Below are 17,789 nucleotides of genomic sequence, written 5' to 3'. Positions count from 1 at the left end.
ATTTCAAAGATTTTAGATCATAGAATTCTAATGCAGAATATAAAAGTTATTTAATATGTTTAAAGGACAAAGAAGTTCCTATTTAGGAGCCATACTGCATTATTTCTGTTGCACACAGTGGTAGAAAATCCCTTATCTACAGCTTCTGGGACGTCAACTCAAGACCAACTCCATGATATATCAATTTATACAGAAATGCTATTTTAGAAGTCAGCCTTCAAAAGCCTAGATAAGCACATACAGTCTCAATAGCTCCCCACCAATGTCCTGCTCCCAGTTTGCCCTTAAAGTTCATGCATAAATTCAGCATTGCCACAGAGAGAGAGGAATGGAATAAATTTCATTGGCTCTCACAACCAGAATTTGTGATAGTATTGAATGATGGATTCAGAGAAGTGACAGAACTTTTTGAAGTAGATAACATGAAAATTAAGGCCTGTGATGATACTACTTTGTGACATAGAAAATGCTTTTAATATGTGTCCTAGCAATGCAAAACTGAGCACATTGTGCAAGACTAGCAAGTAATTCCAGAATAAAGCAGCTAATAATTTTTGAAGGCCTTACATCACCTCTAACATATGGTATGACGAAACAAGCCATTTTTAATTCGACAAGTTAAAAATTGACTTAAGATCATCCTCTAAGAAACATATTCTAAAACTGTAAACATAATGAATAAATAAAATATAAGCTGCAAAATTTGAGCAAGGAATCTGAGTATAAAAAAAAAGTGAGCAGGGCAGGCCATGGTGGCTCAGCAGGCAGAATTCTTGCTTGCCATGCCAGAGACGTGGTACCTGCCCATGTGAAAAAATAAAAAAAGAAAGAAAATAAAAGTGAGCAAATTTGTTAAGATAACCAATGGAAAATGCAATTAAAATTTAAAACTTGATGAATGGATTAAATAGGAGATTAGGCAAATCTGAAAGAGAGAATTAGAATGCTGTATAATAGAAGTGGAGAAATCATCCAAATAGCAGTGCAGAAAGACAAAAAAAAAAAAAAAAGAGAAGAGTTGTTGAAAGACGTGGAGAATAGTGAAAAGAGCTGCTCACAAATGTGTAATAAGAATCCTAGTAGGAGATATTAGAGAGACTAGACAAGAGGTAATATTTGAGGTCATGGCAGAGAATGTTCTTGAATTGCTGAAAGATACCAAATGTAATATCAAGAAAGTCCAACAAATCCCAAATAGGATCTATATTAAAAAACCCTCATATATATTCATTATGAAACTGCATATTACCAAAAAGGGGGGAAAAATCTTAAAATTAGCTTCAAAGCAAAGACAGATTTCTACAAAAAGGAATAATCCGACTGACTTAACTACTTACCAATAACAGTGGAAGGTGAGACACAGTAGAATAATATTTTTGATAGATTCAGAGGAAATATATGTTATCCTATAATTTTCTCTTCAACAAAAACTTCTTTTTTCCAAGAACCAAGGCAAAATAAAGAAATTTCCATTCAAAGATAGAATGAGAAAGTCCCACTAATAGACATTTACTAAAGGGACTTCTTATTGGTAAACCTCAGGAAGAAGGTCAGTAATGTGAAAAGAGATACTGAGGAAAGATATGCAGATAAATCTAAATATACATTGAGTATGTAAAAAATGAAAATAAGGTATAATTTGTAGCATTTAAATAAACAAGAGAGAACAATGTAAATTACTGGAAATGATAGAATATAATTCAATGGATGATTAATTGAGATTAAAGCATTCTAAGATCTTACATTGGTTGTGAGGTAAATAAAAACACCTATGTTTATTTATTTATTTAAAATTTTTTTTGCTTGGGCAGGCACCGGGAAATGAACCTGGGTCTCTGGATGGCAGGCGAGAACTCTGCCCGCTGAGCCACGATGGCCCCTAAATTTATTTTTAAAGAATGCTTGTCGAAGCAGCTGTTGTAGCCAGTAGAACAGTAGAACTAGTACAACAATTAAATTATCAGAAAGAAAAGAATGGAGTAAGAAAAAATAAAAAAGTAAAAGAAACAGAAATATTCACCAAAAGCAGGCAAGAAAGGAAGGAGAAAAAAGGAAAAGAAGAACAAATACAAAGTACATAATAAAATGTCAAAAATGAATCCAAATATAGCACAATATATATTAATGAATGAAATTCTATAGCTAAATGATAAGTATTGTTAAACTGGATAAAAATAATTCAGTTCTATGCTGATTATAAAAGTCTCTCCTAATATAAGGACACAGAAAGGTTGAAATCTAAAGGATAAAAAAGGAAATATCATACAAAAGGAAATTGGTTTAACTATATTAATACAAGACAACAGAATTTACTACAAGAGCTATAACTAGTGATAAAGAAAGTCATTAACATTTGACAAAATTTTCCAGGAGGATATAAAAGTCAAAGTCTGCATGCCCAATATAATATAATTTTAAGATATATGAATAAAAAAGTGGCAAAATTACAAGGAGAAATTGACAGTCCATCATCAGGGGGAAGATTTTTAACAGTTTAGTGATTGATAAAGCAAACAAACAAAAAACGGCAGTGAAGGTACAGTGGCTTTAACAACACAATTTATAAGCTTGTTCAAATAGGCATGCAAAAGTCATTACATCTAGCAGTTACAGAATACACATTCTTTTTAAATGTGCACAGAACATTTATAAAAATTGACTATAGTGTAGTGTACACAACAAACCTCAACAGATTTCAGAAGCTTGTTATTATATATCACATTCTTTGATCACAATGCTATTAAGTGAGAAATTGATAATGGAAATGTATCTAGAAAAATCCTATGGAAATTTTTAAAAAGCTAAAACAAATCATAATGGCTTTAAAAATATTTAGAACTAAATTATAATGAAGATACTATATGCTATCATAATGTGGGATATAGGTAAAGTTATACTTAGAAGGAAATTTATAATTTAATGTGGGATATAGGTAAAGTTATACTTAGAAGGAAATTTATAATTTTAAATGTTAGAATTTAAAAAGGTGAAGAGGTTAAAATTAATAAACAAAGCTTCCACCTTAAATTAGCAAAAGAAGAGTAGAATAAATCTAAAGAAAGTAGAAGAAAAGTAATAATAAACATAAAATAATAAATGATTGAAATAAAAATTAAACTATAATAAAGAAGTTCACAAGACTGTTCTGTGTAAGTGTCTGGCAAGATAAATCAAGAAAAGAAGCCATAAAGCACAAATAAAAGTTAACAAGAGTGAAAAGGAGGATATAACTACAGACTTGGAGGAGGACTAAACAGGTAGGAAAGTATTAAAACTTTTATGACAATAATTTGAAGATTTACATGAAATGGATAAATTCCTAGAAAAATGTTGATTTATCAAAGTAACTTATTAAGGATTAGAAAAACCGTAACCACCCTATAACAATTAAAGAAATTGTGGGTAAGCATCTTCCAGAAAAAAATATGCCAAGCCCAGATTGGCTCAATAGGAGATTTAAATCAGACTTCCAAGGATCAGAGAATTCAGATCTTACATCAACTCTTCCAGAAAATAAACAAGAAGGATAACCTTGTAATAAACTAGCAAAAAGACAATACCAAAATCAAATAAAGATAGTATACAAAAGGAAAATCGAAGTCTAACCATCACAAGCATAAAAATGCAGCAAGACTAAACAAAATATATGCAAATGAAATTAGTGTATACATTATAAAAGACAATACTTCATATTGAATTTATCTCAGTAATGCCAGGTTGGCTTAATATTAGAAATCAAATATATAATCACCACTTCAACATTTTGAGGAAAAAAACAATTATTTTAATTGAAGTACAAAAAGCACCTGAAAAAATTAAACATTTTTTATGTTAAACCTCTCAGCAATGTGAGAGTAGAAGGAAACTTCTGTAATCAGCAAAGAGCATCCATAAAAAAACTCACAACAAATAGTATACTTAATGGTGAAATGTTGAAAGCGACCCCTTTATTATTAGGAACAAGACAATCATTTTGCCATCACCACTTCTATTCAATGTTGAGAGTTCTAGCTGATGTGGTAAAATAAGAAATATAAATTAAATGCATAAAGATTGAGGAGGAAGAAATAAAACTATCACAATTTGTAGATGATGATTACGTGCATGGCAAACCCAAAAGAGTATACAAATAAATTATTAGAATTAATAAGTCAATTTAGCAGGGTTACTAAATGCAAAATCAAAATGCAAAAATTAATTGCATTTCCATAGAAAATATAATTTTAAAATATCATTTATACTAAGAACCAAAACATAAAGCACGAAGGAAAAAAATTTTAACAAAATCATACAAATTATTTTAAAGGTAATGATTACAAAAGTTCATTGAAAGGCAAAAAAGACACAAATAAATGGAGAGACAGCATAGTCTTAGATAAGAGCACTCAATACCATAAAGTCTCAAATCTCCCCCTATCGAGCTATAGTCACTACAAATAGTCAAAATCCCAACAGATTTTTTTCTTCTGTAAGTTGATTTTAAACTTTACATGAAAAAGAAAGGAACCTGGAACTGCAGAGACATTCTTCAAGTAAAGGAACAATGTGGGGACTTGCTCTGCCAGATATCAAGATTTATTATAAAGCTCTAGTAATTAAGACTACATTATATTAATGCAGTGAAAGATAAAGTACTATGTGAATATGAAAGATAAAATTAAACCATTTTTAGAATAGAATATAGGAGGGCATCATGAGAACCTTAGGGCAAGAAAAGATCTCTTTAACAAGACACAAAAAAAGTACAACATAAGAGAAATGATCAATACGTTTGACTACATTAAACTTAAAAACCGTTCGTTGAAGTACACCATAAATGAAGTGAAAAGACACGCTGCAAAATGGGAGACTTTATTTGCAATACACACAACTAGCAAAGGATTACATATAGAATCTATAGCAAGTCCTAAAAGGGTAAAGCTAAACAATCTGATAGAAAGATGGGCAGGAGATATGAATACGCGTTTCACAGAAGCACAATCATGAAGACTCAACAAAACCATGAAAAGATGAGCCACCTTATTAATAATCAGAGCAATAAAAGATATTTACCACAATCAGATAGCTACTACTAAACTACCTCTAGAGCAGCCAACATTAAACAATTTGTCAACACCAAGAGGTGTTGAGGATGTGGAGTTACAGAAACTTTCACACATGGCTGTAATTACCTCAGAGAGAGTTTGGCAGTATGCATACTTTTTGACCCAGCAATTCCACTCATAGGTATATATGCCAGAGGAACCCTTGCCCATGTACTCCATGATACATGTATAACGGTGCTCAGCTGCACTGTTGTTATTGGCAAAACCATCAAAATGATGCAAATGTTCATTGACCGTTAGAGAGCTAAATTGTGATACAGTCGTATAATGGTATACTCTACAGCAGTGAAAACGAATGAACTACTGCAACACTCCCAACATAGATGAATCACAAACACAATTCTGAATCAAAGAAACAAGCCATGGAAGAATATATAGCATACAATACTGTTTCATTTTTATCAAGCTTTTTAAAACAAAGCCATAAATTACCGCCTGAGAAAGATTATATCACATTCAGAGTAGGGGTTACTTCTGGTAGGGAGGAAGAGTGGTATGATATGATCAGGGAGGTGTGAGTAAAGACATTTTAAAATACAGGTAATGTTCTGTTTTTTACGCTGGGTGATTCAATTGTAAGTATGTGCTTTAATATTATTTTCTAAATTGCACATATGCTATATTTCATGATAAAATTTTTATAGAGAGAATGGGAGATAAGGAAGTGAAGAAAGCAAGTATAGACTATAAAGGAGAGCATACAAGAATGATGTTCTAGCTGGAAGGGCCTGTGGAGCCATGTTTCTTCCTCCATTTTAAGATGGTAAATCCTTATATGCAGCTGAGAATATTTGAAGGAAAAAGCTGATCCTGTGGGAGGCAGGAAATATTTAAGGAGTTGAGTTCTCAAGTAAGTGAGAGTGAAGAAGCTGGACTTAGAAGAACAGCGAGAACTCAACCACTGTCCAAGTAAGGCAGCTGAAGGTATGACTTCAAATGCACACAGATGTACAGATTTGTTGGTGAAAAGGTGAATTAGTTATGACTTCTTATAATTTTTTAGTGAAATAAAAAGCAGTTTAGAAGGGCAGAAAATATATTTGAAGTTTAGGGAGAGCAAACTGAAGGCTGAGAGAACTGGAAAGCACCCAAATGGCTATATGCATGCCAAAGGCATGCCTGAATCTTATTGTTCATAAATTTAATGTGAGACCAGTCAAAAGAATGGTTTGTTTTCCCTTTATCAACGATGAATTATTCGGGCACCAGAGCAGAGCACTGAGTTTTCAACAGAGTCAGGGGCTTACATGATGGGCATAGGAGGGAACAGGAGGCAAGGAGGATAGACACTGAAAAAGCAGTGAGTCAATGAATCAGAAATCCTGATAGGTCTGAAGAATTGCGTGAGGCAGGCTTACCAGGTAAGTGACCCAGAAAGATACCAGGGGGTTGTCAGAGAATGGAATGCTGAAGCCTGAGATTTGGAAGGAAAAAAATTACTTTCACCTCTCTTCCTCTGCCCCACCTAGAGTACAACATGGAAGTAGGTATTACAGATATGGTAGAGGAAAAGATCATTGGTCTGAGGAGGCCCAGAAAATAAAAGGCTTGGGTGTAAGAGACTCTATGTGGATGTTGAGGTCACTGATGGGAAAGGAAGACTGAGAGCCAGATGATAAAATCTGTAAAGATAGGAAAGAATGATTAAAAGTTTGGTAAGTGACTGGCTAAGGACAGTCTGATAGAATTTGCTTCAGTGGAGTTGGGGACTTTGGGAAAGAACAGAGATGAGATGGTCTGGAAGCAGCAATCCATCCCCTCCAGGCCCAGGTGTAAGAGGGAGAGAAATGTCTCCATTTGGGAGGGCTGCAGGGGAAGCAATGTTCTCAGGGGACAACCAGATTTGAATCTGTGCAAAAAAGATGATGAAAGAAGATATAATAAACATTAGGCATCTGCGGCTGATGCTGATCCTGAATTCCCATGGAAGACTTTAAGAGGGTGGGGATGGGAATAGAGTCAGATTAGGGAACATAAAGAGATGAATGGAAATGAGAGTTGAGATCTGAAAGAGGGATGGCTTTCCAACATTGAATGAAATAAATAAGATATGAGCCAAGATGGGATTAATCTTGACCTATTAAGGGAAGGTGGAAATCACATCATTACATGGCATATAATAGATACTGAACCAATGGTTTTTATTACTCATATTTCTCTTTTATCTAAACTTCAACAACACAATAAAAAAACTCTCCTAAGGTATAACAAATGAGTGATTTAATAATCACTGACTATTAAAGCTGGGAGGTACACTAGAGAAATCTAGCTGTACTATCTTCTTTTGGAGATAAGGAAATGTGGGTTCAAGGACAAGAACTCATCCCGCTAAACCTTAACAGTCAATCCTCTGAAGTCTTACCTACTAAAAGTCCATGGCAGCTGCTGCCACACTGTCCTACATCCTTGGATTACTCAGAACTACCAATGGAGAGGGACCACTCTACCCAATGCTCCATTCAAGGGCATCACTGTCGCCGCCCCATCCCCATTAGCACTTCTTGTTGCCTCTCAGTTCTTCAGTCACTACAAGGTTTTCTGAATGTGGAAGACTGGCTTCTTCTTAAAGGACACCTGGGAAGCCCTATTGAAAATATTCCTGCAAAGGAACATTACCTTTGCAAAATGTCTGGGAGTTTACATGTAGACATAAATTCTTGACTTGACCACTCTCTGTTTACAGTTCCAGGTCACTGAGCAGTTCAGCTGCAGTATTAAATGAGACCTAGCCCCAAACTCAAGGAGGGTCAGGTCAGCACCCCTACAGAATCAGGGGACACACCAAAGGATGAGAGCTGAAGGGAGGAACATAGCTCCCCAAGAGGATGCTGAGCCAGCCCCAGATTTTGGTGGTGGCCAACTTGTGGGGAAATGGCTAGGGCAAAGTGACTGGAGGATTGTTGACCAATTTAATTATTTCCAGATGATCCTTTTGGATTAGAGAGCTTGGTGCTGGCTGGAGAGTCTAAGTTCATGACAGAACAGACAAAATTTCAGACCCAGCCTGCCACATGGCTAGAATGGCACAGACAGGCATTTGAGAGGGTGGGGATTTATTGACTTCCACATTGCACAGCTTGATAATCTAAGACAAGGAGTAAGTGGCAGAAATAAAATCTAAGAGGCCCATTAGACTCCCTCTGCTTCCCAGGCTTAAAGATATTTCACAGTTAGACTTGTGGATTTCCTATTATTGTATCTAACATTATTTACCTCTCACTGAGTGACTTTCACACACTGGGCACCAAATGGGAAATAAAAACAGAGAGAACTTAGCAGGTGAGCGAAGGAAATGGAAAGACAAAAGTTACTGTAGATTTCAAGAAACTTGGAAATCCTAGCCAGTTGCTTTAATTTCTAATTTAAATAACTAACTTTTGGGGAAAAAATATGAAGATAAAAACATGGCACTCCCAGGAGTCTGGGATGTTGGAAGAAAGATTAACAATTGAATTACCTGTTAGTGACATAGTCAACAAGATGCTGTTTAAACATGAGGCTCCACTTCTTAATTATATTCAGCAGAGATGCTTTAAAGGGTCGCACATCAATTTTCATCCAGTTGTCAAACACCTTGATGGGTTCCAGCCTGCACACCTCTTCATAGAGCTTTTCATAGGAATCAATCTGGATTTTAAACTGATGGAGAAGCGGAGGAGTCTCTGGAATGCCATCTTCTATATGGGCTTCAATCTCCTCTGGGGTAAGGACGTGCCCATACAACAGAAACTGACCCAGAATCTCCTTCCGGTCCTCCACATAGAGATAGGAATATTGGCTGAAGGTGTTCCGATAGCTGCAGCAGTGGGCCATCATCTTCTGAACTCTCTCCATGAGCACACTCTTCATACTTGCCAATTCAGCCATGCTCTCCATATTCACCTGGGGAAGCAAGAGAACAGCAGGCAGGGTTATACCAGTGCTTGGTATAACCAAAGCTCCAGATTTGTTTGGAGGCCGGGATAGTTGCAAATCCAGTACCTGATAGTGAGGGTGGTGGTCTTCTGGGGAGAACCGTAGTACTAGAGACGATATCCCAAAAATGCTGGCAACAAGACCTTCTATAACGTCATAAAAGCCCCCTTTCACTCCAGACTCCAGAGAGGGATAGAAAACTAATTCTGGGGTTGCTAAGCTCAGTTGTGCTTCAAATATAGGAGTGAGTCCTGCCTTATACTCTGAAAAAAAAAAAAAGAAGTAAAACAAACAAAGCAAAGAAGAATGGGTAAAAGAGGCAAAGTACAATACGGTTTTAAAAGCACCTGGGGCATTTCATTAAACTAGGTAAGCTGTTTATGTACAGGAAAATGGAAATGTAAATTTTGCTAACACCCTAAAGAAGGTGAGAGGGACTGTCTTTTGGTATATATCAACTGGGGAACCACTGACATTTTAGATAGACCCGTTCATTTTTTTCTTTTTTAAAGCACAGAGAATATTAAAATGTAGTACACACTCAGGAGTCTAGGTAGTTCAGTGGTAGAATTCTCACTTGCCATGCCAGAGATCTGGGTTCGACTTCTGGCCCATACACCCCGCAAAACCATTGTGGACAAAATCCCCTATGATATACATATCACATAGCTGTCTATTGTGTGTATGTATGCATAGATACAGATATTTATATATACGTAAGAAGACACATAAAAAATGTAGTACACCACTAAATAAGTTTAAAATATGTGAAAGAATTAGTATCAGACCACTTTCTACAGACATATTTAATTAGGTTAGAAGTCAATAACAGAAAGGTAAGCTTTTTTAAAATTTATTTTTTATTGATATATATATTATATATTCACATACCATGTAATCATCCAAAGTGTACAATCAATGGTTCACAGTATCATCATTTAGCTGTGCATTTATCATCACAATTGATTTTTTTCTTCTTTGTGAAAAATAACACACATATAAAAAAGTAAAATATTTCAAAGCATATTGCAACAATTAGTGTAGAACAGATTTCAGAGTCTGGTATGGGTTACAATTCCACATTTTTAGGTTTTTACCGCTAGCTGCTCCAAGACACTGGAGATTAAAAGAAATATCAATATAATGATTAAGTAATCATACTCATTTGTTAAACCCTACCTTCTCTGTATAACTCCATCATCACCCTTGATCTTTCTCCCACTCTTTAGGGATATCTGGGCTATGCCCATTCTAACCTTTTCATGTTGGAAGGGACTGTTGATAATATGGGACAAGGGGATGGAACTAGCTGATGTTCTGGAGAGGCTGGGCCCTCAGCATTTCAGGATTTATCTGGTCCAGGGACCCATCTGGAGGTTGTAGGTTTCTGGAAAGATACCTTTGTGCATGGAACCTTTGTAAAATCTTATATAACACCCTAGGTGTTCTTTAGGATTGGCAGGAATGGTTTTGGTTGGGGTTTGGCAAACTGATTGGTAGCAATGTCTATCTGAAGCTTGCATAAGAACGACTTCTAGAATAGCTTCTCAACTCTATTTGAACTCTCTCAGCCACTGATACCTTGTATGTTACACCTCTTTTCCTTCTTTTGGTCAGGATGGCATTGTATATGGTGAGTCGCTTTTCTCTTGCTGCATGCAGGATTTTCTGCTTCTCTTCAATATTTGACAGACTGATTAGTTTGTGTCTTCCAATAGGCCTATTTGGATTTATTGTATTTGCAGTTCTTTGGGTTTCTTTGATTTGCATATTTGTGTCTTTTATAAAGATTGGGAAGTTTTCCCCTATTATATCTTCAACTAATCTTCCTAGCTCTTTACTCTTTTCCTTCTGGGACACCTCTGATTCTTATATTTGTGTGCTTTGTTTTGGCCATCATTTCCTGAGATCCAGTTCAAATTTTTCCATCTTTTTTGTCATTTGCTCTTTTGTGTGTTCGAAAGCAGTTGTCCCATCCTCTAGTTTGCTTCTTTCTTCTGCTTCTTCGAATCTGGTGTTGTGTGTCTCTAGTAAATTTTATAATTTCGTCTATAGCATCTTCAATTTCTGTGATATAAACGATTTTTCTATTTATTCTTTCAAATTCCTCTTTATGCTCTTCTAGTATCTTCTTGATCTCCTTTAGCCAATCCATTGATTTTATTAGTAGCGTTGTTTGAGTATCTTTGACTAGTTGTTCCAAGGTCTGTGTCTCCTCCAGTCTTTTAATTTGATCATTAAGCTGGGCTATATCTATCTGTATCTTCATATGCTTTGTGATTTCTGTTGCCTTTAAGGCATGCAAATATCTTGATTACTTTGGAAGTTGATTTCCTTCAGTAGTCTAAAGCTCTATATTTGCCGATGAGTGTGGAATAGGATGTGGGGCGCAGGGTAGGGCACAACTGCGGTGATGGGTTGCAACACAGGTATAGGTATGGGTCGGGGATGCTGTACCGGTGCCTGTGAGCATGGGGTACAGGGTGTGGGATTGTGGCAGGGGCCATGGGAGCAGGGTGCAGCTCAGACAGGCCTTGGAACACAGGGGTAGGGTACGGCGTGGGACACACAGAAGTAGGGCATGGCAGGAAGTGGATGGGGAGGCTGTGTGAATACACACCGGCTGGTGCGCGGGTAGGTGGGTGGACCATGGGGGTCATGAGTATTAGGGTGTAGGGCACAGGACACAGAGGTTGGGTCACAGGGAGGGCAAGGTTCAGGTGTGTTCTTAGACAGGGAGAAGGGTCCAGGGAAGACAGGATGCTGATGCATGAGTGTGCAGGGGCAGGGCACAGGTCGCAGGGGTTGCAGGGCGTGGGTCAGGGGTGGGTGATGTTGTATGGGTGGGGCCTTGGCTGGGGTGCACAGATGCAGGGGTGTGATGGGGCAGAGGGCCACATGTATGTAGGGTGTGGGCCATGTGGCACAGATGTGTACGTGAGCACCTGCCAGGGGTGGAAGCAGGGTGCTTGTGCTGTAGTTGGAGCAAAGGTGTGCACATGCATGGGACTGGGGGGCGGGGTGCAGGGGTCGAGATGTTGGTGCAAAGATGTGTGCATGTCCTGCAGGGAGGATGTAGCTGTGTGTGTGCGAGGGGCCCTGGAGTGCATGTGCTCAGAGCCTGAGGGCAGGGGGCGAGGTTGCAGCTGCATGGGATGGGGGTGGGTGAGGCCTAGATATGCAGGTCAACCCTTGCCCAAGAGCTGGGGGGCAGGGTGGAGAAGCGCATGTGCACGGGGGCCAGGGGTGCAGTGTGCAGAGGGTCAAGAGGCAGGGCACAGATGCATGGATGCTGGGGTGGGCAGGACATGGCATTGTGTGTGGGTGGTATGGGTCTAGAAGTGCCAGATGCTGATGTACAAGTGCACAGAGCACAGGGAAGAGAGGGGTTGCATGACTTGTATGGGCTGGGGATGGGTGTGGCCTGGGTATGAAGGTGAGTGCATGTAGTGGGGCAGGGAGGGGAAGGTGGGGTCAAGGTCGAGGGGCTGGGTGCAGATATGTGGGTCTTGAGAGGGGTGGGGCGAGACTGTGTGGGAGAGGTGGATAGGGCTAGGGTAGGGGAGTGCGTGTGCATGGGGTGGGTGGGGGTTTGGGATGGGTATGGGGGAGGGGGAATGCTTGGAGCATAGTGGGGGAGGTGGTGGGGTTCAGGTGTGTGGGGTGTTGGGACAGTTGCGGGTTGTAGGGCAAGGGCAGTGCACGTGAGTGTAGCACTTTTAAAACATGGCTTGGCTTAACTTCCTAGTCCCTGTCTCTCTGTCCGTGCATACTGAGGGCTCCAGGGCCTCTCTTTAGAAAGGGGTGTGTTAGGCTCTTTTCACTAGCTGGATGGTCTCTGGTTCTCTGCATCTCAATTCTTCAGCTTTTGCAACCAGGGCTTCTCTGTGTGGTGTAGAAGACCGTCTTAGGTCATTTGCACCCTGGAATTGCTGTCCTGGTCCTGATTTTTCTATCACTTCTCTAGCTACTCCTTGGAGCAGGGGTGAACTCAACCTATCCTATTCTGCCATCTTCCCCAAACTCCTGGATATGACAGTTCTTGGGCAAGACTGTTCTGGGTAATCAAGGATGTTTGCTTTCTTTGTCTTCAGTGAGCATATCTCAGTAGTTCATCAACTCAAGCCCTTCCACATTCCCACCTGCCTCTTGAAGGACTGTATAGTCTTTGGTTGAGAACAGGTTGATTTTGCAAAGTCAATTTCTTGGAAGCAGCTGATTTCTTCCTAGGCACAAAACTATGCAATTCCACTGGCAGCCACTAGGTGAGCAGAGGTGTGCTTGTCTACGGTTTCATTGGCATGAAAAAAAGAGAAGTGACACTCCTGCCAGTGCTGCTCTTTTCCTATAAAAATAGAACTTATTTTAATTCTGCAATACTGTAGTGATACAAATTTTTTAAAACAGCATAAATAATGAACAAATCTCTGATTACTTGCTAGACTAACCTGCTTTGTTAAATTTAAATCAAAATACAACATGGAACAAGATGTTCCAAGTACAAGCTAAATGCTTAAAATTTTGCCAACAACCGCTTAAGTTCACATGTATTTTAATTTTATTGTAGAAATATTTAGGAGACTATCATGTGCTGGATACTGTGGGTGGTGGCAATTATTCAGGAACATCCATTATCCCCTCTCTCCCTAGAAATGGAGTTATAACTGGGCATGTGGCTGAGTTTCCCAGCCTTACTTGCAGTGAGGTGTGGAAATGGGATTCCCTCACCAGCACGTAATGTGAGAAGTAAAGTGTGCCACATCTGGGCTGGTGCTCTTGAGGTAGCAAATGGGCCTCCTCTATGCATGCTCTTTGTCTTTCCTACAGACTCAGGCCTGTATGTGGTAGTGATGTAGCTCAACCACAGAAATGAGGACAAGGCCCTAGAGAATGACGGGGCCACAGGATAGAAGGAACCTCTCTACCCAGCTGGGAACACTCCCCTTGGATTCTTACTTGGGGGATAGATTCTTTGTCCATTAACCCCTATTATTATTATTATTGACAGGTTTTTTTTTTTTAACCACAGCTTAGCTATTTCCCCCAACTAAAAAACTGTGAGATCAGGACCCTGCCTTCAAAACTGTAAGAATGATGAACATGCATGATTGGACTCAGTAGAGTCCCATAAAATCTATATTTATCAAAGGGAATACAAATTTACCAATGGCAATATAATTATACTACTATCAAAGAATAGCAAACAAACAAACAAACAAACAAAAACTCTGCATTTCTATATGCATTATACATTTATAAATTCATGGCTACTGTTGCATATAGGATAAAGGATTTAAAGGATTTTCAAGAATATTTTGACTATGTGAGATTTTTGTCCTATGTGCTGACATGAGAACTTAATATGTTAGAAGCAATGTCACCATAATTACTGTAAAAGGCAGATTGCCCTGGTCCCACACCTGTGGTACAAGTAAGTCACTTTATGGTGACAGTGGTGGCAGGATTTAGATTCTAAGAAATCACAGGGAGGCCAGTCCAAGTCATAGGAAGGTATTGGCTTCACCCCACATCAAAATGTAGGAAGCAGAAGCTGAACATGGAAAAATAAAGCTATCTAGCTGGGCTATTGCAGAGGGCCATTGTGATTTTCTTCTCAGAAGCTACCCATTTTAGCTTCCTGCATCCTCCCTTAAATAACCAGTGCCTTTTTATTTTGCCTAATTGCTCCTTAGCTCAATCAATGCTAAGTCCATTGAAAGGAGATTATGAAGAATCTCTTATAGCTTGAGAAAAATGCATTTCCCTGCCCTCCCATTTCCATAAAGTGAAGGTAACTTTGGCAATCTTGGAGTAGCACTACTAGCCCCTCCCACCACTCGTTTGCTCCCCCCCCCCCTCTTTCCCACAAGAGGTGAAGGAGTGACTGAAGGCCTACCTTTTGGAACTCTGCCTCTGATTTATTTCTTTGGGTTGGGCTTGACATTTCAAACTCTCATCTCATTTTCATCCTTTGGTTTCAAAATGTTCAACTCTGTTTTTCCATTTTGACTAATCCTTCTATATGGCCCTCACTAAGCTCTTCAGTATATAGCAGAATGTGAAGTTGTTTTTTTTTTTTTTTACATGGGCAGGCACCGGGAATCAAACCCAGGTTCTCTGGCATGGCAGGCAAGCATTCTTGCCTGCTGAGCCACCGTGGCCTGCCCAGAATATGAAGTTTTAATTCAACTTTTTGTTCTGAACTCTCCTGCCCTTCCATCATACATGAACCAAATTTAGCCTTTATTATCTTATTTTTCAGTCTGTGCTCCTTACCTCAGTTTACCCACCATAAATTCAAAGTCCTCAATGATCTTTTAAGAGCTTCAGAGAGCATAATGACCCTCCATGACCTTAGCATTCCCTTTCCTTCGGAAAGCTACCTCCTCCCGCTACTTCTTGTCTGACTCTTTTTCCCAGAGAAAAAAAATCTGCTTCTTCCATATAGCCTGGCTACCACAACCTTCCCACATTCTTAAAAGGCCACAGAGATAAAGTACAGGAAGCACAAAGGCTCAGCATGTCTCCCTCCCACTGCCATGGGTCAAGACCAGAGGAAGTCGCCATTCCAAACTGTGCTTCCCACTGCTCCAACTTAGTCACTCCTCTCTATTGAAGCTTGATTTAAATTGAGTTAACTTTAGTATTTTTGCTTTTGCTATGGCCTTCACTGTCTTAGAACCATGTTTCTCAATCATATTTTAAAGAATCCAAAGTGTTTTCTCTTTGGACAATTTAGAAACTCAGTACCTTTCTCAGGTACTGGGTATTATTCACAAGAAGTATTTTTTTTTTAATGTAGGTACAGTGTTTGGGGAAAAATAAAAGAGTACTCAATTGCACTTCAATTTAATTCAATAGATGCTAGCACTGTTATTTTTCTGATAATAACCCATATCCATAAACTAGTAAGTACCAGTATTGTCCAGGAGGTACTTGAGGGAGCACTCAATGGCAAGAAAGAATCCATCTAGTAACATATCATCAATGTAGTTAACATAAGCTTTCCAAATGGTGGAGGTTGGGTCTGCTGAAAACAGACCCAAGTTTTCCTACAAAAGAAAGAAGAAAGGATGTAAAACATGTTTAATAGCATGAAAGAACTGGTGGAGTCCTCATTAATAGGAAATAAAACAACACAATGAGGAAAAAATCATTCTTGTGATGAATTTTCTACCACATGTGTATCAAATCCATTCTATCTAAATGGGTAAAACCAAGGATAGAAATGAATACAAAGGTAGTCCATGAAGGGAATATGGAATCTCATCCTGTCCTCGAGGAAGGAGATTGGGGACTGGTCACCTTCATAGGAGGAATGCTGTAGTAAACAGTATGTGAGCTTCATAAACGCTGGTTGATGGACTGTGGGGAAAGTTGCACCAAAGCAGAAATTAGGATAAAAAGAGGAGTGACTACTAAGAGTAGAGAGAACTATGATTCAGGATTACTAAGAAATTTGGGGTTCATAGAAATACAGCATATTCTGGAGAATCCTCAGAAGTGAGCTGGAGTGTGTGGTTGCTGGCATCTAATAGTAAATAAAATTAAAAATATAAACTCATACATAAACAAATGCATGCACTCTTTTTTTTCCCTCTCTTTCTGCTGCTCCCTCTTCCTCTTTCCTTTTATTTTATTTGATATAGTCCCTGATCTTGTGGACCCTAAGCATCATGAATGCAACAGGGTTTGGGCTTCAAGGAGAAAGAGTCTAAATACTAAGTCATAGCAAGTACAGACATCTTATTTACTTATGGCCATTTTCATTACTGATGTTTTTAAAAGCAACTTTTCATCTTTCTGGCACCCTCAGAGAAAGCAGAAACGTGAAGTAGTAACTTCTCTAGATAACTTACACTTATCCCTTTGGGAAATATCATGTTGTAAATAGTACCCCTGGATTTAAACAATACGATGATCCTGCCTTAAAGTGACAGAACTCTAAAACTTCTAAAACGCATCACACGTTTCTTTCCTTCTTACACATAGTTAAGAGTTTATTAATGAATTAAGTCCACAATTTTGAAAATCATGCTAGTGAAACTATAGAGTTGGTCTCTGGTCTTATCAAGATGTGTATGTCTGTTTACCTCTATAATAAATAATTTTTTTTTTGTTTTTGTGACTGCTTTATATAGTTTTTCTATCAACACTATTCTCAAGCTATCAAGACAGCTGTTTATACCTTCCACTTCCATTTACTACCTCAAATCTGCTGTATCTAAGGAATAAACTTGTTAGAATTTTCTGGGAAGTAAAAATACATAGCTCAGGTTTCTGATTCTAGCCAAAACCCAGTAATGAGTATCAGACTTACCCATTTGCCAGAAATTGCTATAGAACTGGATAAAATATATGAAGCAATTGTTTGGAGTGATTGGATAACAGAAAGTAGAGGCAATGTGGTCTTTGAGAAAAGGGAAAAACACTCAAGGTGAAGTTCACAACCACATGACTTTCTACCAAGAGACTTTTTAAACCTTAGCACAGAGAAATGGAGCCCAATCAGAGCAATGATCCTGATTCACAGAGAAGACAGAAATCAGATTTTGAGATACCGAGGTGATTAGGTCTTTTGAGCCTTTGACTAGGTATTAAACTGTACAGGTAAAGGGTGAGACTCTGCACGACCTAGCAGAGACCAGCTTCTGGAGTTCTGTGAGTTCAAGAGGGATTCTGTAGGTTATATAGTGCTGGAAGATGTTAGCTTCTGATCAGAATAATGGAAAGACTGTGAAGACAACCTGGAATTCAGTTGAGAAAACA

The 17,789-nt window shown here is 38.5% G+C and overlaps 1 protein-coding gene across 8 annotated transcripts in view; it reads right to left on the bottom strand.

Annotated features, from left to right (window-relative positions):
* Nucleotides 1-17,789, bottom strand: part of DNAH9 (dynein axonemal heavy chain 9) — a 372,566-nt gene that overhangs the window by 282,653 nt on the left and 72,124 nt on the right. For all 8 annotated transcript variants that reach the window (XM_077166001.1, XM_077166002.1, XM_077166003.1 and 5 more), the window contains 3 exons: nt 15,937-16,072; nt 9,087-9,283; nt 8,563-8,987 (listed from right to left, as the gene is read on the bottom strand). In XM_077166001.1, coding sequence (XP_077022116.1) covers nt 8,563-8,987; nt 9,087-9,283; nt 15,937-16,072 — 758 coding nt within the window. The remainder of the gene's footprint in view (nt 1-8,562; nt 8,988-9,086; nt 9,284-15,936; nt 16,073-17,789) is intronic.

Source organism: Tamandua tetradactyla, chromosome 6 (genome assembly GCF_023851605.1).
Source record: "Tamandua tetradactyla isolate mTamTet1 chromosome 6, mTamTet1.pri, whole genome shotgun sequence".
NCBI classification, from domain to species: Eukaryota; Metazoa; Chordata; class Mammalia; order Pilosa; family Myrmecophagidae; genus Tamandua; species Tamandua tetradactyla.
Note: the sequence above shows the minus strand (reverse complement) of the source record. Positions and strands in the feature narration are given on the sequence as shown.